Genomic DNA, 24,117 nt, shown 5'->3' on the forward strand with positions numbered 1-24,117 from the left:
TGGCCTGGCCTGGCCTGCGCTGGCTTGGCTTGGCTTGGCTTGGGCGCTGAGTCGGGCTGAGAACAAGCCACGGTTTGTGCTCCACATACAGCCTGGATTTACCCGTCCGTGGGTAGATTCATGTTGGTTCAACGCGGCACTTTTACATTTTACGGTTTAAGCAGTTCTAAAGCACAGTCTAAAAAAAGAACAAAGTTAAAAGTGTGACTTTTCCAGGATACACGGTTAAGATCAGTGGATTTGAATCACGTCATCAAACTACTCGAAGATTCAGACTCAGTAAGTAAGCCTGATACCTGGTTGTTTCAGTTACACAGTTAGCAATGGGGCTTAGAAAAATGTTTTATACAATTACTTTAGTACCCACCCTAAATTAACCAGATGGTTGGGGCCACAGAGCACAAAGCTGAAGCATTTGTTCTGGTATTGGAACACTGCTTTTAAAGATGATCATTGTAATAGAGAATGGTATCAATGATGTTTTTATATTAAAAACCCAAAATATACATCCTCACACAGGCACTTTAAAAATAAAAAAAAGGGCATTTAAAAACTAGACATGCAAAATTTCTAGCTTATCTGGGATTTTTTGAGTGCTGAAACCTACAGCTGAGAAACAGAAATACATACAGAATTACTGAAAGTATGTCAGGAATTTATGTAACTTCCCAAGTTAACTCCTAACATTTCTCCAGGGAGCTGATTTTAAAGGAAGGAGAAATATACAAAGTTTAGTGTTGAGGACCAAATATGACTACCTAGGCACACAGGAGAATATAATCTCATGGACTTCCACGGACTGTTTCTGGGCTCCACAAAAAGATTTGGCAGACTAAATTCAGTAAGCCATCAGTTATTTTTTATCTAAAACCCTAATTATTTATAGTCTTAAAACATGAACTCGATTAAACATACCATGTTTTAAGTTAATGCCCCACAGAGAAGTAGTTCCTGTCCTTTTTTTTTTCACCTTTTGATACAGAGCTGACAGAATAAACTTACTCACTGAAGAAAAAAGTGCTGGATGATATTGTTTACTGCTTCTCTAGAGAGTATAAGATATATGATAAAATACCCTCAGGATTCTGGTCTTGTAGATTCCTGAAACAACTGTCTGGCCTGCCTCAATTGCCCAGCGTCGAGGTGTTCAGAAGAGCTGGGATGAAGGCTGCGTATCACCAACACACCCTGACATATCCTCACTTCAGTTGTTTTCAACTTTGAATTTGCAGACTGTTTCCTAGTGGTGGCAGGGCTCTGCTCTCAGCCACTTAGATCTACATTCTTACACACTCATGTCATGTGTAACATAGGTTTGGTTTTTTTAGTTGACTTTCACAGAATCCCAGAGAATTTAAGAGAAAGAGCCCACACATTTGAACAAAAGATAGGGTTTTACAAAGCCTCTTCTGTTACAAGAGTGCAGACTCCGTACTTAGAAATGAGGCTTGATCAAGGAGCTAATCCTGCTGCAAAGCACTTTCAGAATTTCATTGTGTCTTGTGATTTTTTAATCTGGTTTCCACTTTCATTTCAACTTAAAAGGGGATAAACGTAATCATTTAATGTTCTACGGCAAACTGCAATTAAAACCTGCTTTTCATTCTTTTACTTAAGGAAGATTTGGAAAAGGAGCAGCTGAAAACTCTCAAGAAGGTAGTCAAGCGTTTTGAAAATGGGCTTGTATCCTTTTTTGCCACTGTGGAATTCTGAAGTCATAGTGTTTTATATACAATAATACTCTGACTTTTCAGCAAAGCGTTTTATGATGTGCTGTGCTTCCACATGGAGAACAGATATGGTCCACATACATTCTAGTCATTGGCCTTCTTGTGCATATATAGCCAAGGTTGGTAGGTTAGCAAGATTCTTGGATGCTAGATTAATCTGCTACAAAATTCAATAGAGGGAATCTCACCTGTACAGTTGTTGAAAGTGTTCAAAATGTAATTAGTGTATTTTCAGCTCAGAGTAGACAAGCATAATAATTGGCATTACTTAAGAAGCGGCACATAAAATAGCAATGACTTCTGGTGAGGAGACATTTTAAAGAAAAATAAAGACAAACTAATTTTATCTGAAACTTTTTTCATTTTTACAGTACAAATTGAAAGGCTTCCAATAATCAGAAGTACTAGGGAGGGTGTGGGCATATGGAAAAATGTGATTAATTTTGTACAGTTCAGCTAATTGCCACAGTGATTCAAGCTATCACATTACTTCACAGCTGAATTGTGGTTAAGTACTTACAGGCAGTTTCCATGAGTCAGTGGATTAGTAGTAACTACTCGGTCTCAGTGATCTGTTCAGTTTTGATCTTGTGCCTCTACCCTAAATTAGATAATCTCAATATGTGTTTGGGTCCAGATTTTCAAACTTTAGTTAGTCACTTAGGACTAGAGTAGGAAAGAATTTTAAGTACCTCGAGGCTGTCTCAGAATTTAGACAGATCATTCTGACACTGTGATGTAAAAGCTTCTCATCATGTGTTTTTAGATATTCAGTGCTGAACTTCCAATGAGTTCAGCTGATAAGAAAGCTAAATCAGATTTGCAAGAGTTGTACATCTGTAAAAGTAAGGCTGCTTTGAAAAGCCTGAGTATTGACTCATATGCTTCATTTTAGACACCTAACTTTGAAAGCATTGGCCTTGTTTTTTCTTGGTTGTGCCTTTGAAGTATGATGAATACAGTTTTCAACTGTTTCTTCTGATTCATAGCAGTACAAACAATCTGATTTCCTTAACTTTAAATTAAAAGCCCCTTAAGGATTTAGCACAAATAATCAAAATTCTTAACCTGTGTGCAGAAAAAATTAATGAACAAGAAGCTTTCACTGAGCCTTTATGTGAACTTATTAAATTATGTGGGTAAGTACTTCAGCCCTTCTTTTAGAGATTTAAACACTGCTTATTAACATGTTCATACATTTTCTAAGGCAACTGACATATCCATACAGCATCTAACTATAAGGCATCTATGTCTGCAAGGCATCTATTATATCACCCTTCCTTTTCATGAGCTGTGTTTTCCTTGAGTCCAATTCCTGTTGGCATGAAGGAGGGACCCATTTTAGCAGTTCAGTACCTGTGGAACTACCTAGTACATCATTCAAAACTGTATTGTAATTGGCTCCAGCTTGCTTGGGAGCAAGATTCCCCAAGGTGTCTTAATGCCTGAGTAAGTTGTTCTGGGACTGCTGGCCTCAAAAGATTCAGCAGCTAAGTCCTGCTAATGTTTTGCTCTTTCAACCAACCTCGCTAAGCAAATTTAAAAACCTGAGGTGACACAAAGACACTTTAATACCTGAAGATAACCTTTATGAAACTACAAGCCATGTTGCAGAAGATTCTATTATTTGTAGAATAGAATTAGGTGTTATCCACACTTGTCAGTAGTTTTCTCCTCCTCAATAATTTAATAAAGTTACTTATGGAATGCTTGTAACTACAGTGACTCCTGTATTTAATTATAATTGGAGAGGATAAGGAAAAGAAAAATTATGCCAGACAGAAAATGAGTCACATAGAAAACGAGATACTCAAATAGGTTTTTACATAGCTTCCTTTCAGCTGTTAGATTTAATAAACATAGAACTTCTTAGCTGAATCTTGTAGTTCCCTGAGCACCATCAGTTGTACTGCTTTCCTTTGCTGCCACACAGTGGAAAATGAGAAAGTACATCACAAAGTTTCATTTTCTTTGGTGTTTGGCAGAAGCATGACAAAACTGAGAATGAGTGTATAAAGTCAATAAAATGCAGTTGTGAGTAATGCTTTTTGTCTCTTACAGCAATTCAGCAATAATTGTGGTTTCTACAATGGATGTATTTTGGAAGGTTGCACCCTTGGGTTTTGCTGTACTATGGAAATTCCACCACAATTCACTACTATTTCATATGACAAAGCGAAACTTATAACTAGAGGGAGGGACTGTTATTTAAAATTTCCTTTCAGATACTAGAACTCCTGTAGTAAAATTTTCCACTCTTTCATAACTGCTTCTGTCTGCCTGTCTTCTTCCCACTTTTTTTGTCAATGTCTGTTTCTTTGTTTTTCCCCCATTTGTTCCCTTATTTGCTCTCTCCTTTCTTTTTCTCTGGCTATATTTACAGAGGTAAACCTACCAGAGAGCTGCTTCTACACTATGAGCTGCAGAGACCTTAGTATAATATTGTAATGTTTACTGTTAGAGGATTTTTAGCACTTACATGTTTATGTCATATCTGAGTATTTTGCAACGTTATTGAATATTTCTTAATATCCTGTTTAAAAAATAAATTTGTCATTGGGCTATTTGGAGTCAGTTTATTGGTTTTATTTTTATCCATTTCAAGAGGTCTTGCCCAGGGATATGATCCTTTTTTTCCACCTCTGCACATGTCTATGCATAGTCTAGCTCTGCAATAGCCAGATAGTGCCTAGGTTCCAGGATTTAATCTTCCACATTTAAATGACATTTGTTTATTCAGTATTTCTTATTGCATCAAATATGAATTACGAAGATATTATCTATGAATCTATACCACCAATTGCCAAAATGTAATTGCCAGATTATGGAACTGGAACTTTCAGTGTAGAATCAGCGTTGCAAAGAATGTATTTGCCCTGGGAAAAGTGTCCTTATTTGCAAAAAATGTCAAGGAGGAAGAGAAAAGCTATTGAGCTTCTTCTGCAGTGTTTTAAGCATAGTTGTAATATTTTTTAATTTCATTTTGCAGGTTACCATTTCAAAAAAAGAAATTATCTGATGAAGTAAGCTATTCCATGGCAGTTTCAAAATCCATTGCACAACTGGGTGAGTGTAAACTGATATGCCACAATAAAATCATTATTATGCCATAATAAAATTAACTGTATTATTAGCATGATTTTAATTTCCTGTTACCTTCTTAGTAAATATAAGTAATTTCTTTCGATGATTCATTCAGTCCTCTTGTGCTTTTTAGTATTAGAAACCATTCTTATTTTGCTCTGCAGCTAACCTGCAGATTAACTAGCAGAATTACCTATTTGCCAATGTCAGAAGCAATGTGAGATAACTTTATCAGTACAGCTGAAGAACTAAACCTGTCTGTAGCCTGTTGCATTTCATTTTTCTCTGACAAATTGGTGTATTACTATAAACACTGAAGCCTGGGGTAAGGGGAACATGTATCCTTCCTGCTTCTTTGAAACAAATGGAAGAAATAAGTGAGAAAGAGTTACTCCTGACTCCCAGCTCAAACCTTCAAAACCCAAAAGTCTGAGACCTATCACCTAAAAAGGCAAAATACAAGTCAGTTTAGTGCCATGCTTTACTAGGACTGGCAGTTTCCGACTTCAGCCTCCTGCTGCATCTGAGCCATCTTTCAGAAATCTATTTTAAGAGAGCTGTTGAAGAAAAGGTGTCAAAGTCATGTCTTAATGTCATTGGTCCTCTTAGTACCAAAATAATCTTGCATGTTGCATTTGTGCTTTTCAAAGAAAATACTGCAAGCACTGTAGGTCAAAAAGGATTCAGAATGGAGCAGGAGTGATATATCAGCTCACTTAATGGTAAGATTTAAATGGTAAAGAGGTAGCACAATCAGCCTGTCACACATCAAAAAAGATTATCCTTTTAATGGATGAGAAAAAAATATTTTTAGAAGTCTTTATTTTCACAGGTCCAAGTAGATAGCAGAATGGCCTCCTGGTTTCAGATAGTTCTAGATTCTCTTTAGAGTAGCATGTCCAAAAAGACACTAAAATCTAAAAGATTATTTATATTATCGAGGTTAGGCACTGGTAGCTCTCAATGGAATTCTCTTGTGGAAAAGGATCTCTTTCTGTCCTCCCTTCATGTCTTTATGTCTATCATGTCTGCTAGAAGAAGAGTTTCTGACATGGTAATGATGACAACAGCCTAGTGTAGTAGCTTTCTTCTGAATTCTACAACTTCTGGAATAACATCCAGTCACTTATAAGGGTTTGTAGCCATAAAGGTGAGGAGGTCCTTTTTGATTAACCTTATGCTACTCCTCCCAAGACCCCTCTGTCCTCTTCAGTGTGAGAGTCCCTGTCCCTGAAGTATTTTATAATCAAACTTTGCATGAAATAACAGCTTTGTAGGGGGTGTGACCAAAGGAAACAGTACTGTAAATAGAAATGTTAAGATTACTTTCATAAACTTTGTAAATGAATTTTTTTTTTCTGTTTCTGACAGGTTATTTGATGAGGGTGCCAAGCTCTAAAGTTAGAATACAAATCTGTAAGTGTGTTGTTAGCTTTTATAGTATGGAGCTACCGAGTAAACTACTTCCAGGTAAAGTACAATATTTTCAAGTGTCACAAGAAATCAAGTGTTCATGATCCCAGCTACTTTGAAATGGCTCTTTTAATTAGCTGTGGATTCATTTTTCTTTATAACAATAGTTGCTGTATCTCAAGTATTAAATATGTAGTGCTGGCAAATGTGCAATTAACATGTTTTTATAGAAATGCATACTCAAAATCTGAAATTAGTTCATCAATGTACAAGGAATTAATTATGACACTTATGGGATTAGGATTAAATAGTATCAAGAAAATGTGAAGTGGGCACAAGTTCTCTGAAACATGAATAACGGAGGAAGAAAGAGTAGTTAGGATCAGAAGTATAAGAAGGGAAATGTAATTTTCAACTTTGTATATGTAGGCAGGAGAGAAGCAGCTCTAGTTTCAGTTGAGTTGCTTGTGAGGGATAGATCTGAGCCCATCTAAATTTGACTGAGTTCATATTATATGGACACATTTGAGCATAAGCTTTGAATAAATTGTGTGATTTATCTGTGCAGAAAGAGGCTAATGATGCCTGCATATGAGCTCAGGCATGATCCTCTGGTGTTATGCACAGGCGTGCAAACTGTCATCAGAATCAACTACTATTTATTCCTTTGACCCTTATGGTGGTGCCAGAGGCTGTTACCAAGCAAAGTCAATCATGGATCCCCTCCTAAAGGGGCACAGGATCACGTGCTGTCGGACAGCACTAGATCATAGGCAGCCAAGCTACAGATGAACATTGTCACAGTGTGGATCCAGAGCATAGGTGAGGGAGCATGCTGGATATCAGTGTGCCTCTTTGCTGTGTTCCTACAGTGTGGCACTAGCTCCTGTGCCCTCTTGCTTGTTTTCTTTTATTTTAGAAGACCTAAAGAAGCTGCAGCTGCAGCAGCCCTCACAAGATTCTGGAAATATGAAAGCTTATAAATCTGTTTTTACTTTACAAACAAGACTCAAATCCTGCAAGCAGCTATGTGTGCATGTAGTTGTATGTCTGTAAATAGTTCCATCAAGATAAGTGAATGCTAAATATTAAGAGATTTTATTCTTCTCCTTTAGATTTAGAAAATAAGATATGTTATCTGAAAAATGAACAATGTATTTCAGTCTGATTTTTTTAAGTCAAATTCTTCATCTCTAAGCATATATGTAAATCTTGCCAAAGTTTGATCCTGCAGAGTTCTCTTACTTATAAAGTAATACCAATTTAGAGCCTATGAGAGTTTGTGCTTAGTTAAGACTCATTTCACCCCATGCATTATCTGCATTTATCAATCCTGCATTTCATGTCATTTGATATATAAATTTTTAAGCTATTGAAGATAAACTTTACTTCCATGAATTAGCATATATAAATATAAATTCATTTTCTCAATGCAGCCCCTTCCCCCGTAATTCAGTAATGAAATACAGATTTGCATATGCATGGACAAAAGTAAAAACAGGGACACACTAGACAGTCAAGCTTATAAATCAAAGGTTGGATTTACGTATTTTAAGTAATACGATACTAAAAGGCATTAATTCTCTAGTGAATAGTCTACAAAAGACAACTAGGTCCTGCACCAACAACTTATTGCATGACCTGAAAGAGGTTTCTCACCTCTCTACACCCCTGCTTGTTCTTCCATTCTGTAAATTTTAGGAAGCAATTAATTTGTTTATGCAGCATTTTAGTCTTCTTGAAGGTAAGTCTGTTGGATATGCTTTAGGTACTATTAATACTCAGATATAAAAAAGCAGCTCTTGTTGTTTATTAGATTTTTTTTCAATTGGTTTCAGGAGTAAGGAAATATGCTACTTAGTTCTCAATCCTTTCTTGAGAAAGGATGAATATTTTATAAAGTAACCAAAATTCTGCCTATTTACTGCATTATAACTGAAGCTATTGTACATGCAGGTTACCAGCCAACAAGTGCAAACTATAAAATTCAGATGGCTGAATTAGGAGGATTAGCAGAAACTCTCATTTTATCACTGGCATTAGTTGAAAATCAACTTACTGAGAAGTTGTGGGTACTTAAAGCTCTCCAGCATCTCTCCAGCTCTGGTTAGTACAAACTGTTCTTTCAACAATCTCATTACCTCTGATCTTAGATCATTTGTTCTCTGAACATGCCTAAAACAATTACTGACCTACAGGGAATTAATTATTCAGATTTTCATAATTTCAGGAGTAAATTGCAGACTTATGATGAAGGCCCAAGCAGCCAGCAGACTTTGTTTGTATCTGAACGGTGTTGATCCCTCAGGACAGCTGGTGTTCCGCTCCTCAGAAATCCTATGGAACCTGTTAGAAAATACCTCAAAAGAAGAAGTTGTTAATCAGCTCAGTAGCTTGGAATGTGTACAGTAAGTACAGGGAAGCATTTTGTGAATTAATATTGTAAGTTTGGAGACATCTAAAGCTCTGCTATTGTGTAGCATTTTATTTGAAATGAATCAAGAGAAAATACAAAAGGGGAATGGAGGTCTCTCATTAAGTCCTCATTAAGTTTTCAGTATTAACACATCTGATTCTCCAAAATGGAAGCACTACTGGATAAGACCTTATAGCCAAGCAGCCCATGATTTAGACCTCTCCAGTATCTGTTTCTGTTTCAGCAAGTTAGACAGCACTGTGCCCTGTGAGATGCCAGGAAATTATATTTAGATCCAAGAGGTGCCTGCCAGATAGCTTACAAACTCAGTGGCCAGGGTCCAGCTAAAAGCGCATCCAGTCAACTTCAAACCTATTTTATTGTCAAACCTCTCTTTATTTCATGAACACAGCGATCCACCAGTTGTTTCTGTTACAGGGCAAGAGGGAGATCAAGGTGCTCTGCTGCATAGTGCAGGAGGTATAGCCCTACCTCTTGCTTTGTATGATGAGAAAATTAATTGCACCATTTTCAAGCTTACATGTTAGGCTTGGTAGGCCAGTATTACTGCACTGTTGAAATGCTTATGTTACAAAATTAGTAGGAAATTCTGTGCTATGATACACAAGGCTTACTTCTAGTTCCTCTGCTGGAATAAATAACAGGTCCTCCCTTAGTGAATTACACTGTTTTAACTATTTAGGATTAGACCATTTCTTCTCAATAATTATTCAACAACATCCAGTTCGATGCTTGAGTAAATGTTATGTCTTTCTATTAATTAATTATAACACATACAGTGGAAGGTGCAATTTTTAATACATGCACCTTGCGTATATGCTTAAATTGGACGTGTAGTGGTACACATAAGAATCCATTTCATTAATAAAGTTTTAAGTTATTTCTCTTGCAGTTAAGCCCTAAGGCTTTGAAAAGTACGATGCTGAGTGAGGATTCATATACCTAGAGCTGTCTAAAATTAGAATATGAAAAGAAAAGGTAAAATGCATTTCGCTTTCTTTTAAGTGCTTTGAAAGAAGTATTTGTAGACCTTCTTATGCATGGTTTCCAGCATTATGAACGTCAGCTACGGAATGACCTCTTAGTGTTTGCCACATTAGTAGCTGAAAACCCTGCAGCACCTATGATTGTAAGTATTATAGTTATATTCCAGAGACTAATAACTTCTCCTTTGCTATTATACACTCAGTATTTTTCCCTATTACGGTTCCAGTATTTGTTCTACTCTATCTCCAGTGCTTTCCTCTTTCTTAGATTTGCTGAGCAAGAAATGATTTTTCTTTCTGCAATTCCATTTACCTCAAAGAGACTTCAAATCTGTAGGTCATTAGCCTGGAGTACTAGCATCAACCTTATTTAATACTTAGAAAATTACGCTAACACTATTCATGTGCAAAAGTTAATGTTAACTCCTGTATTCTTGTACAGATGCTCAGATGTGCCATTCTGTTTCAATGAGTTTTGCACTAAATCTTATTTGTTGTTTGAAGATGCAGGAGTACAGGCTATATTCAGATGGCCGAAATTCAGCTGAGGTATCTGTGCCTCATAGGCACAAGATAGGGAACCAGAACGGTCCTCCAAAAACCAGCTCAGAAGCTCTAAATAAGATGCTGAAAAAATAATTACTTAGATCCAGTTAGTAAGAGGGACATAAATCCTTTCTAAGACTAGGTCACATAAATGTAGTCCAGAATGCACTATCATGACTTGCCTAAAAAGCAGGTGACTCATTCTTTTGTAATATTCCAGAATTTTTATCAGGACACTGCAGAGAAGTTAACTTTTTATAGATGTTAATATTCTTTTACTCTCTTCTTTTTTTTTTTTTTTTTTTTACAGTTGAGATTTAGAACTTTAAATGAAGTTGTGATATACATACTGAATAATTAAGCAATCAAATTCCTGTAGATCTACTGGGTGTTCAGGAATCGATTACCTTCAGGGAATTCATTTCTCAACTTGAGTAGAAGTTTCCCAACTGACTGTATTACTAAATAGATTTTATAGTCTGTAACGAAGATACAGATTTTTCATTCAAGCTTTCCATTTTATCACTAACTGTTACGAAATGTCTGTTATACTATCGCAGCAACATATTTGGTGTTTAAAACATTCAAATTGTTTATCTGGCTGTAGAAACAGGGCAGTTTTTTCCTACAAGATAAATAACCAGGACAGATATTTTTAATTCCATATACTGCAAGCTTGGAAGAAAAATTGTATCAATGCAAGGAAAAAATGAAACTATTTTAATTTAGATTCTGTATTCTCAGCCTCCCTAGAGATTTTACAAGGTGCAAGGTATAAATATTGGGTAAACAAAAACATTAACATTGCTGTTGAATCCGGCCTTGTAGAGTATACCAGAGAAATTTTCATCAGAATGTTCTCTTTTTTTCTTAATATACTATCCAAGCAACTTCAGAAAACTGTGTTGTATTTAACATAATTCAGAAATCAGCACAGGAATCTGAGCCTTTGAAAAAGAAAATAATTTTCTCAACACAAGTAAACTGTATGGAAAACATATTTAAAGTAAAGCTTATAATGATATTAATTGTGATTATCTCTGTGGTAGAACAAAACTGTCTGGTCATTGCTCACTGGTTTCCATCAGAATTTAGTACTGCATTAATCAGCAAGGAGAAAACATTAAGAAGTTTTAATGTTGTTTTTTATTTAACCACTTTGCAATGGCTTTGTACGGAAAATATAGATACCATAGATATAGTAATAGCCAATATAGTTGTGTACATTAGTATTTTCTTTTAAATTACTTTTGCAATATTTTTCTGATTGATAAAATCATTTGGGCATATGCTAACTTGCAGAGCCAGGCTGAACAAATCTGAGCCCAGCTTTTTGGGGATGCATCTAAAAAGCTGCTGCAAAACTAAAACAACCATTTGATTCTGTGGAGATGTCTGTGTAGTGAGCTCTGCTCCTCTTGGGAGCTGGTGGAAAGCTCCATGGTGGCTTTGCTGGACTATTGAGGCCAAGCTAATATGTTTTGTTGCTCAAGAAAAGCAATGTCCAGGTTAACCATGGCTTATGATCACCTCAGAAACAAAGCTCTTTTGCCTCTAGTGTGCTGCATAGACAGCCCCTGGCCTTGGTCCTCTCCATAGTTATATTAGACATAACTGTCCTTCTGTTAGCTCTATAGGAGCTGTGAATGGCAAGATTTCATTTTCTGGATTTTTAATATGTAATATTTGTAAATGCATGTTGCTCATACATGCAGTTTTCATGTGAGGTTGAATACAGATGTGTTAGTACGCACAACTGAAAGCACAAAATCATATGTACTGATGACCCTGATGCATAAACTTACACGTGCACAAATGCATTTAAAAAAACAGTGCTCTAACAGTACTGAGAATATGGTTTTCTTGTGTGGTAGATTATAGTAGTGAATACATGTGTTTGCGACTTCCCCACAGAAGTTCAGACTTGTACTGAATGAGACATAGGTTTAACTAATTGCACCCTTATGACTGTAGTTAGTATCGTGCAATGTCCAAATGGTTGATCTCTTCTTTGGTAAAATTCTGTTTATTCTGCCATAGGATACATTAAACTCTGTGTTATGAAGAAAAAAGCAAAACTAAAATTAAATCATAAGTCTTAATTTCACTGCAATTTAATTTAATTAATGTATGTTTTTTGAATGCCTATTAGGAAAGTGGATTTACAAAGCTGTTAATAGTACTTGCAACATTTACTGAAGGTAAGAGATTTCACACTGCATAATTATACTATTTTTACTTTTAATGATGATTTTTTTGTAACTTGTCTACAATTTCCTTCATAGTTAAAATTCCCAACCCCTTGGTAAAAGGTCTTAAACTTACCTTCTCTTACGAGGACTTTGAGCTGAAGAAGTTACTATTTAATGTAATAAGAGTCTTCTCTAAAGACCCATGTGCTGTACAGGTAAGTTGTAACAGAATAGAAGATAAAGAAAGCAAAAAGAAAAAAAAAAAGGGGCAAAAGAATCACAGGAATATTATTTAGCTGTGCATCTGGCATAGTCCAGTAGACTGAAATCAGCTGTACTCCAAATCACAAATTCACACATAGCTTCAGACCAAGTCCTGCTGTTTGAAAGCAGCATACAGTTTCTATTTTAGAAAAGTTACAAACCTAGACCATGCTAGGAAAATTAGATGACAAGTGACTGCAAAGCATTATTGAAATACATGTGAAGAACATAATAAAGTTTAATAAACCACAGTCTGTGGGAATGCTACAGAATATAAACAGAGTTTGTCTGTACTTGTACCGTTCATGACATACTTTCTCAACAAAAATTAATTTTCTTAGTGTAGGACAGATAAAGTTGACTCATTGCTTTAGATTTTTCTTATTTGCATGCGAAACCTGTAAGCTGTCTCTCTTTCTCTTTGTCTTGACTCTGCAGCTTCTCAGTGAAAATGATGTGATGCCAGCTTTGCTTTATTATGTAAAACCAAATAAAAAGCCTGGATTTCATGACTGGTCTGCTGCCCAATATGAAGAATTACAGCTTCATGCAATTGCTGTTTTAGCTTCAGTGGCTCCCTTGTTAGTAGATAAATATTTGTCCTGCCAAGCGAATACTCTTCTCCTTGTGTTTCTAGAATGGTGTATAGGCCAAGGTCAGTAGATGCTCGTGGCTTTCCTACACAGTAACCTCAAAACACAACTCAACTGGACTTACTTTCTTTGACAGGAAAAAAAATGTAAAACTCACGAAGTCAGAATGATTCTACTTCTAATAGGTCACTCAACCATAATATTTTTTTTCTACTGAAGAATAACCTGGTGCCCCATTCCATATGTACCACTATATTGATATTCCTTTAGTTGTGTGGGCAGCCACACATCTCTACTGCTCGTGTTTTAAGCTAGTCAGATACACTTATTGTGGCAACAAGTCCAACCAGTAGTTACTGCCATGAGGCAGGACATGTTAACTCAAACTTAGAGCTGTACACAGTAAGACAGCTTCCAGACTAAAGGTGGCTTGTGGCCATCAGCTAAGAGTAAAGGCTAAGCAAGAAGATAACTAACTGCACCCAGCTTCATGGACTGGTTTTCTGGGGATGGATAGTGTTCATCATAAAATTGGTAAGTTTTCCTAGGAAGAATTTTTCTTTTGTGTCTAATGGAGGTCAAAAGGTTGATATTACATGTCATGCTAGACAAGATATTCTGAGTTTTGGAGACTGCTCATTAAGCTAGTAAGGTTAAAAAAAATGTTGTAATAATTTTAAATGTTCACCAAAATCATACTTTTCTTATGAATGTAAAAAGTATAGCCCTAGACAGAAAGGATTATTATTAGATGGTTTTAAACAAGAAGCCTTTCTAACATTAAGGGATTTTTTTTGTTTGTTTTTAGCTTACACTGATAAGCCTTTTTTTTTCCCTGATTGCATTATTATTCTGAACGTACACTGTCTACCAAAAAAAAAATACTCATTGTCATTGCTCCACAGATCCTTTCTTTGGTCAAGGTAACAGTTTCCATGGAACAGGTGGTCGTGGCAACAAACTTGCACAAATGCGCTACAGCCTGAGAGTACTGAGATCTGTTGTGTCTCTTTATGATGATGCTGTGATCCTTAATTTGTGTGACCAAGGAGCAATTAGCCAGCTACTGGGTAAAGCACAATTTGTATTGCTGTACTTAAATTAGCACATTTCTGTTTATACTAAGAAAGTTTGTGCTTTTTTTGTGTGCTGTGTTTTTAGTGTGTTACTCCTTCCTAAAAAACTAAAAAACCTCAAACAATCCAAGATGTAGTTGACTTGATCTTGAATTTTATCACACTTTAACACACAGAATTGAATGAATCAAGCAAAGCAGACAGCTGTAAAAGCCTAGGTGTTTAATTTCAGAGTGAAAGCTGCCCCTTCTCCTTTTATTATACTGCATTTGTTACATCTTACTTTCATTGTGGTAGTCCCTAGGAACTCTATTCATGAGTCTTGTTCTAGCCAAGTCTATTGTGGTGTCGCTTTCCACAATTCCTCTTTAGGGTACAAGAAAATTAATAACTATGTCCTTCTGTATGAATAACATTAGGAATAATAAAAGCAGAATAAAACTGCTTAACCACTGCTTCTGCAATTTTAGAGAATTTTCTTGTTCAGTAACACATACCTACTGTTACATTTGGTTTTAAGTTCAGAAACACACTGGCTTAAGTTAGTTTCTTACAATAATAAAAAGATTCCAGTGCTCTGAAATAGTCATACTGGAAGAAATAAAATAGGTAAGATCCTTTGGAATTCAAAGAGTATGTTCTAATAGAAAGCCTAGAAATAAAAGATTTTATATTCTCGGTAGAAAGTTGAACTCCAATGAAAACTCTGTGGAAACTTACAGATTTTAGTGAAAGCAAAATTAACACTACACCTTACATATTAGATTCAAGTAACTTTTCTTACTTTGGAGGAGTTGTGAGTCTGAATGTCCTCTTTCACATAGTAGTTCCAAGGCTGATTTTCTCAGCAATGGTGGTATTTTATGTTTCTCCCACATTTCCACTGTCAGTACAAATGTTTGTGAGGCTATGGAGTAAAGCAAATCTGTAAGTTCCTTGCCTTTTTCTAAGAGTTCCTCAATTCAGATCAGTTCCCTGAATTCATTGCACTGGCACCATACAAGGTGCAGCACAGAGACTGAACAAGAAAGTTAGTGCAAGCTGCTATCATTACATGTCACCAAGAGTAAAGTCCATGAAACTACAGCATCAGAGTGCTGCACTTCTGTAAGCTATTATAAAATACAGGAGATAAAACTGAACAGCCTAAGTATATTCCTTTAAAAAACCCTTGGTGTAAATTTGATTTTTTTAAAAATCAGCAGCTGTAACAGAATTCTGACTTGTGTATAGGACATTCACATGTATAAAATATATTCATTTATAGACATCCTAAAGTATGCAGCAAACAAATCTAAAGAGAAAGAAGATGCCATTCTACTGGAAATCCAATCTGATGTATTATTTCTTTTGTCTGCTGTCTGTGAAAGTGACCTCCACAAAAAGGTATGTATCTTTCTACTTCATACTGTGCAGAAAACATCAAAATTTTTTCATTATTCAAAAGCAGATGTCAACTGTGGTTCACTGCTAACAAGTCAGGTCTGACGATAACTGGTTTCTGTGACAGTGACAGTTAAAATGCAAAATCATTCCAAAATCCACTAGGAAGTGTCTCACCTATTTAATTGCTAATTTACATGATTTTTGAATGAATATATGCAAGTGTGTTAACGAATGAGATTAGCAGTTTGGAAAAACTGAAAATCTCTTTTTCTTATGTATATCATAAGGAATATATCCTGCTCTAACAATTAGGCCAAATTTATTATAATATAAACATTTAAATTTTTCGGTTTCCTTTGTATTTTCTTATATGTAGCTATGTAGTAAATATTATTTAAGAAACACATTGCTTTAGTTAACATTTCAACAGGAACTCTTCAGCTATGAAGGAGTGGATATGCTTATCCCATTCATTCACATGGATCCAAAGAAGTTACATAGTGGATTAGGCCACAATTGTCTCCTCTTCAGTGCACTCGACTGCTTGTGGTTAGTAAAGTATTTTAGCAGCGGTAACTCTTAAAAATGTCAAGTCTTGTATTTTTCAGGTCTGCAGTACTATGGCCTTTTTCTGCACATGTAGGCCTTTCTTCTATTTAAAATGTATAAAAATCCTTCATACAATTTGACTAATTAAAAATGATACAAAATAAACTGAATATTCTGCATGTATTCTCTTCTCAATAGGGGTTCGGTATGACAACCTGACTCCTTACACATCAGTCTATCTCCCCACACAGAGTGACCTCCTGACACGCAGAGTTACCTAAGACTTTCTGAGAGAGGTGTATGGTTAGAGTCAATAAAAAACATCAGAGAAGTAAACAGAAGGCAAGAATAGATCAATATTAGCTAAAAACTGTGTAAGCATAAGAAGTGTTTGTAAACTGGCTATATTGGGCTACAATTTTAAAGATTGCTATCAGAGAATGCCAATACATAGGAGGATAACCAAAAGTCAATTTGTTTTAATGCAGAGGTTGATAAAAACATTGAAACCCAAATGATATATTTGTCTGGGAGAAAAGACTGATGCAGGAGATCTCTTCAGTTTCTGTGTTAATGACCGTAAGTGACAAAATAAAAGAAGGAAGTATAGCAACACGAATGCTAGTTTTATGATCATTTTAAGCTGGGAGAAGCAAATGCTGTTGCCAAAAAAACAGTCTTGCTTGTCTCACCCCCTTGATTCTGCTGACAGAAATACTCACACAGCCCTGCAATAAGCCAGATCAGGGACATGATCTAGCTAAATTTTAGCTTCTTTTACTGAGTTAGTTTTAGTTCAAATCCATATTCTAATCCAATTCATTGTGAACCTGTCAAATTTCTTGGACTACAAGGAAGGTGTGCCACCTGCAAGAGAAGAGAGAGCAGTCAAGTAGGGTATATATTTAGTTATACAGTGCAAATGAAAAGGCATGTGAAATTTGATTTTTCTGCTCCCTAAAGGTACGAAGCATACTGCATGTCAAATATATTTATGCAATTCAGTAAAATAAATGAGATGCTTGTAGAATGTTCTAAAGCATTTAAATGTTTCTACACAGTGAAATTATTTCTGTTTAAGGTCCTGTGTCATTGGATGTTACATTGCAGAGGAATATTTTCTTGAAAAACAGGGCATTTTCCTCCTTCTGGATTTGTTGGCAGTATGTATTTTTATTATTATTGTTACAGAAAGAAAGAGTAGTAAAACAACATGGAAAATTGCATTATTTTTGTTACAGTATCTCCTAAAACTGTTATAATACTAACTAAAAGACGGGTGTATGTAATTCTCTGAGACAGGAAGGCAATCACACATCAGGATATCTGCTCAGAAGACTGGATGGATTTTCCATGTATCTTTTTTAAAAATAAGTATTTGACAGAAGGAGTTTCAAATTTACCAAAAATATACTCTTTTTAAAAAGAAAACTCAAACTATGCCCTTATTTTGGATGACATCTCTGTTTAGAAAAGCACCTCAGTTCTTAGTTCATATTGAAGTTAGTATACACTTCAAGGCTTTAAAAGTTTTGATGTTTAAAGTTATTTTGTACATGTATTTTTTTCATGTATAGCTACTTCTTTGAGTCTTGGGGATAGATCTGACACAGGCATTTCACCTCTCCCAAAATAAGCATGCACCTTCCTTGTTTCCTTCTCCCCTCATTCTCACCGGTACTATTGCTAGCTTCTGATGCCCTTACAGTGCAAGGCTGCAGACCCTTCCCTACTCTCAGCTGCTGCTGAAAGATCTGGCCACAAAGTACAACAGGTGCTGTGTGGTACCACTCAGCCACTGCCTTCAGAGTCTGTTTCTTACAAAAATAAATCTTGGTAGTAGTATAGTCTCCAGCATGTGAGCCTGGAGGCACATATACAAAACCTATTATGAAAATCTACACATGGGTATGCACATCTTATATGATCCTACACTCGTTCCCCTTATGTTCATTGATTTATGGAACTTGGCATGGCAGGATTCCAGAAACTTGAAAGATTTACAAGTTTATACACCAGTTTTGTGCAAATAGCTGTGATGAAAAGCTTACAGTTACTTGATTATATATTACACAATTTCTCTGTTTTTTTTGGAAGGTAGACATAACTGTTTTGAACAGTTTAAAACATTTTTTCCTTTTCCCTTCACCAAGTTAAAGCAAAAGAACCTATGCAATATAATTCTTGGAATCTTGGTTGAATTTTGTGACAACCCTAAAACCGCTTCACACATCAGCACCTGGCGAGGGGAGAAAGATCAAACAGCAGCTAACCTTCTAATACAGTTATGGAGACAGGAGGAGTTGGAGCTAGGAGTCAAACGTGATCGATATGGAAGGATTGTTGGTAAGCTTTATGATGCATACGAAACTGTGAGCGGTTCCACTGAATAAAGTAAAACAAAGACAGTATTCGCTTTTGTAGTCTGAAACTTGGTGAAAGTAAGTTACAGTATTTCTAAATTTATGCTGTAGTTCTTACCAAACCCAAAATAGGTTAATCTATTTCGTTTAGAGTCTGGCCACTAGATGGCATTTTCTGCACTAGCTGGGAATGAACCAGGTAATAAACAGAACCATGACTGGTATCCTGAACAGATTTTCTAATGCTGGGCAGTTAAACTACTTAACTTCTTCCACAAAAGACATTCTGTTTTATTATATGTTGCAAAAAGAAGTAAGAAGAGTGCTATATTCTCGCAAATTTTTAGTCGTGCTAATTACTATTTCCTGGTCCAAATTATGTTCAAATTCCTGGCCAAACTATCAAAATTATTTACATAGTGTCCACAAAGTAAGATGGAACTATCCTCTTTTGGAGGAGGCATCACAGAAAAGAATATGTCCATAGCTGCCTGCTAAAGGTCCTCATACTTCATTACATAGATCACATTTCCTCTAAGTTTAATAGCTTTCAGAACATACTACCTTTTCATTCTTCTACTCTGGTTTTGTGTTTTGAAATTATTAGACATGAAGAGACCTATAGCTAGCAGCTTCCAGAAACAGCAAGAGGTCATTCCCATGCCTGCCAACTGTCCCAGCTTTGCCATCATGGAAATTTCAGAAAACATACGGGCAAAACTTTATTCATTATTGTGCAAGCTAGGTAAGACAAGTGAATTACCATGTCAGTGTTATATTTGTCATTTGCTTGAATTTTTCTGTAATTTGTTTTCCCACACAATATCTATTTCACATATTTTAACACTTTTACATTTTATTTTATTTCCCTATATGAAGAAAGGCATTACTCACCAATCTCAATTTCGAGCACAACCTCTAATTATTCTGTTTTTTTCTTGAGTCTTTCCAATTAATTCACATTCTTCTTGATCTGTGGTGTCCCAAAACGGAACACAGTAGTCCAGCAGAAGCCTCACAGCCAAACAGAGCTACATTACTCTACTTGTAAATAAACATTCTGATATTAATATAACAATTGCTATATTCATAGTGGTATGATATTTTTTGCTCATTTGACTTAATACCTTGTACAGTCATCTACCATCCTGGATTTATACAGATGACTATTCCTACATTTAGAATTTTTTATTTGTCCTTACTGAATTAAATCCTGTGGGTTTAGATAATTTTTCAGACTGGCAAGATTATTTTGCCTTTTAATCTTTTCCTTTGAAAGATGCAGTCTGTCCTAATTCTATGTTGTTTGCACACTGAATATGAATACTCATTACATCCTTGTCTAAAAACCTAAACTGAAGTCAAGATGCATGATAAACTCTTCCACATCCATAAGATTTCTTATCTGGCTGTAGACAAAAGCTAGGTCTTAATTTTTACTAATTCACATTGGATATAAATGTTTTCAGTGTTACCACTTAGCTGCATAAACATTATTTGTTTAATTATTTGTTTCAGTCTTTTTTCAGGAAATGACCTGAACCAATATTCACTCGCTTGTCCTTTTGCCCTTTTAAAAATAGGCATTATGTTTGTTTTTTCACGTCCATCCTCCACAGGTTCAAAGATGATCTGTAATTGTTCTGAGATTGCCTCAGCCAGTTCCCTGGGGAACCTAGAGGACCAAGTGGTTTGAAAACATCCTTAGTTTCTCTAATAAACCATAGCTAGTTCTCCCTCTGTTGTAACTCAGGTTCTTACTAATTTTTATTAGCATTAAGTATGTTTAATGTTGGATCAACAGCTAAATTCTTTTTTAAAGCAAAAAAGCATAAGATTTTGTTCCAGATTTCTCCTATATTCGCACATACCTCTTAGTTACTTATATACATTGTAGTGTCTTCTGTGAAGTACTGAAATTACACAAAAGTGGGTAATAAAAAAATGGAAATATTTTTATAGTCTTTTCTCAGCATCTTCCTCTTACTGTAGTCATGCTCCATAACAGCCTGTAGCATGGTGATCTAGAAAACCAGTGTTAATTGGCCTTTATTTATGGTATTTCTTAACTTCAAAACAAGAAGTAATTATACTCTAATAGATAGACTCTACATTCCCACTCACCACACAGATGTTATGATGAAGTTTAGAATGAGATTTGATGGAATATATATAGGGTTTTTTTTAAAAATCAAGTATAATTAACATTCAGTGTGCAAAAAAATGAGGCATAGTCTCAGCAACCACACTTCTCTACCTTATTCTTTTACACATATTGTAAACATATTTTTTAAAAGATGGAGTCACGATGCTGAATGCACGATGCTCAAGGCATTATGCTCAAGGCTTAAGTCTGTGAGATGGAGGACATTCTCATTGCACAGCTTTGAAACAAAGTACTGGACACCCTGTAATATGATTCTCCTGTTGGCTACTTCACAGCTGAAGCAAACTCTGTGCTGAATTGCTTCTTTAGAAACTGTGACCTGTGGACTCAATTGTTTGTCTGCTTTAATGGAAGATCAAACCCCTAACTACAAATGCATAGCAAATGCAGTACTATCCTGGCTTTCCAAGGGATTGGAAGGTCACTGGAGCTGCTCATCATAACTAAAGAGTTAGTATACAGTGAATTTATTACGGAGAAAACAGGTCTTTCATCACCAAAAGCCTGCTCAGGATTAGAAGAGTAACTGACTGGTATGTGCGTAATGAAGATTTTGCATGTGATTATACGACAAATAAGATGGTGCCTTTTTTCAGAATGTTGTAAGATAAATTCATCATGCTGTTAATACTGACATGATTAATATTCTTTTAGGTTTTGAAAATTTACTGGGCTTATCTGCTAAGGATTTTGTCACACTTGCTATCATACGGCGTTATATTGACTTTAAAGTGAGTATTGTAGAACAAAATATTACTACTGTATCTGTGCTTGCAAAAATAGCAAGTATATCTCAGGATACAACAAAGAAATAATCCTTCGAGAGCTGTCACCTATAGTTTCACAGAGAGTTTAAGCCAGTATTTACCATCAAAAGAAACAATCCCACCCCTATCATGGCAGCACTCCCCAGACTCTTCCTTTGTACTGCTACAAATATTTGTGACTGCGTCGAAAATAAGACTAGAAACCAATGCTAGTTAAAAATAACTCAGAAAAAATTAGTTTTAACGGTTTGCCAGCTCAAGAAACAGGAATGTGCCAGGATAGGAGTAAGAAATCGGGCAAGAGCTGGAGAGTAGGACTGCCTCTATGTGCAGGTCAGTTTAGGGAAGGGTGGTTTGCTATCAAAAATTACATTAAATACACATTCTGATAGAGGTTTTTCTGTGCTTTCCCATCTTTGTCCTCACACGCAGTATCCATCCGTATTGTCAAAAGTTAAGAATGATGTGCCTATAGGAAACAAGAACAGGATAACAAACTTTGTGGGAACCACCCTGCTCAAAAGATACTTCAGTTTATGCCAATTCTCTGCTTAGGAACAAAGTCGGTGAGAGCTTGAAGTGTTCAGAAACTAGCAAGACTCGATCTTTAGTTGATAATTCCAGCTTCCATTTATGTCTCATGTTGCAGTTTGCTCTGATAATATGCACAATTTGAGATTTTAAGAAGCAGCCAGTAGGACACAACACTTCACTCTTGTAATTTCGTACCTTGTAGCTATCTGTATTTCCTCTGAGTTTCTGTAGTTATCAGCAATCCTGTTACTCCTCTGTGGAATCAAGCTTGGGAAGGCTTAGGGAAGATTATGATGAATGAATTTGGCATAGAATTACTGAAGTCTAACCTTGCATAAAAATTCTGAGAAGTGAAACAACAATAAGGAGAGAGAGATGATTGCTCTATTATATTTTGAATAATTGGAACTGAAAAGAGATAAATATCAAATAGTGTGGTGTATCTTTCACACACAGGTTGGAGAAGTTTGGAGTGAACTGTGTGCAGAACTAAAAGAAGAATTCAGGCCTGTTACGTCGGATGAGGAAGCCTTGAAAGTTATTTCAGAGATATCAGAAGATACTGGAAGAATGGTTGCTGCTCTGCAGACTGAAGTGCTTGAAGGTCAACATCACCAAGAAATACAAGAAGAGAAGAAAACATATACAAAAGTAAGACAAGGAGTATTTAAACAAGTAAAGCCCACGTAAACTTTTTTGTCAATTTATATGAAGATTTTCTTATTATATAATGTTGAGAATCCGATATGTGTACACTGCTTATTTTGTTTTAATTTAATTTAATTAATTTTTTATTAATTTAATTTAGGTTTTATTTTTATTTTAAAAGATTTTAATCTGTCTCAGCAGTAAAATTTTAACTTTAAATTAAATTAGGTTAACTTCAGTTCTCCCAATTTGTATAATTTTGCCAGTATTTACAAAGTAACATGAAAAAATGAAGCAGTACCATGAGTGATGTGTCAGCAATGGTGTAATGAGAAATGATGATTATGTTACTATAGAGTTGCACCTGTGTTCACCTGTAGCAGATAACAATTTAAAGTACCTATTACAACTACATTTGCTTCTTAAAATGAAACATAAGCCTCTGTTACAAGCTCCCTTAGCTGAATATTCACAGACCCTCATTACTTCAGAAAGTAGGGTGTTGTGCTTCCAGCATGCTGAGACTAAGCAGGTATAGACATTTTCCAGCTTTGGTAATAAGGCAAGGATTTGGCATTTTTGCTCATCTACTGTCTCATCCCCTCCTGCTTTCTGAGAAGATCAGTTTGTCCAGTTGTCTAAAATCTCGTGCTAGTTTTCTGAGAGACTGTCATGCATTAAGATGCCTGCACCTTTGTAACCAGAACTGACTCCATCTCTGTTATTCAGCATTTGAGAGTGATAATATATGGAAAGTATTACTGAAAGAGCAGGGGCTTTTCCAACATCTGTGTCGGAAGAGGGGAAAATTAGTTGCACAGGGAAGGTAAGCCTTTTGTTTTTTTAAAGGCAGTGCGTAAGTGAAGCTTTTAAAGGACAAGTACGTTACTACAACATTATCATCCGATCTCATATGAGAGGGATGAGCTGAGGTAGCCAAAGAGGCATAGGTGAAGATACTATTCAAACAGCACAAGCAAAGAATTCAGAAAAGCTCGTGAGTAGAGGATTGTGTCACATCTTGTAAATCTCATTTATATTACAGATCCAAGCTATCCATAAGCAGAGAGAAATGGTAAATAAATCTTGGGAAAATTTCTTGACTCGGACATCAAACTATGAGGCATTGAAGGTAAGAAATCTGAGCAATGGAGTAAAATTTACATTCACAGTGTAGTTATAATAATTGTGAAGTACCAAACACATTTCTTAATGAATTATGAGGATATTCAAGTAGAAGTTATACTAAATTTTATATTCACACAGACACAGAAGAATGAACCATACATGTATTGGCAAAGCTACACAATCTTTAATTCTCCTGCTCTTCTGATTACAATCACAAATCGGGGATCAGCATTGCTTATGCACTTGGAATTGGC

At 35.7% G+C, this 24,117-nt stretch overlaps 1 protein-coding gene across 1 annotated transcript; it reads left to right on the forward strand.

Moving 5' to 3' along the window:
* Positions 1-216: 216 nt before the first annotated feature.
* Positions 217-23,867, forward strand: CFAP69 (cilia and flagella associated protein 69; the record flags this gene model as incomplete). The annotated part of the gene is made up of 22 exons (XM_009701872.1): positions 217-279; positions 1,618-1,683; positions 2,760-2,869; positions 4,720-4,796; positions 6,186-6,254; positions 7,664-7,682; positions 7,961-7,971; positions 8,184-8,333; positions 8,458-8,635; positions 9,670-9,793; positions 12,349-12,397; positions 12,482-12,603; positions 13,091-13,307; positions 14,151-14,315; positions 15,589-15,707; positions 16,138-16,256; positions 17,338-17,419; positions 18,410-18,602; positions 19,227-19,364; positions 21,441-21,517; positions 22,544-22,738; positions 23,781-23,867. Coding segments are annotated over 22 exons (2,430 nt in total), but the record flags the coding sequence as incomplete, so codon positions are not given.
* Between the last annotated feature and the right edge of the window lie 250 nt (positions 23,868-24,117).

This window comes from Cariama cristata, unplaced genomic scaffold, assembly GCF_000690535.1.
Source record: "Cariama cristata isolate BGI_N322 unplaced genomic scaffold, ASM69053v1 scaffold45836, whole genome shotgun sequence".
Classification (NCBI taxonomy): domain Eukaryota; kingdom Metazoa; phylum Chordata; class Aves; order Cariamiformes; family Cariamidae; genus Cariama; species Cariama cristata.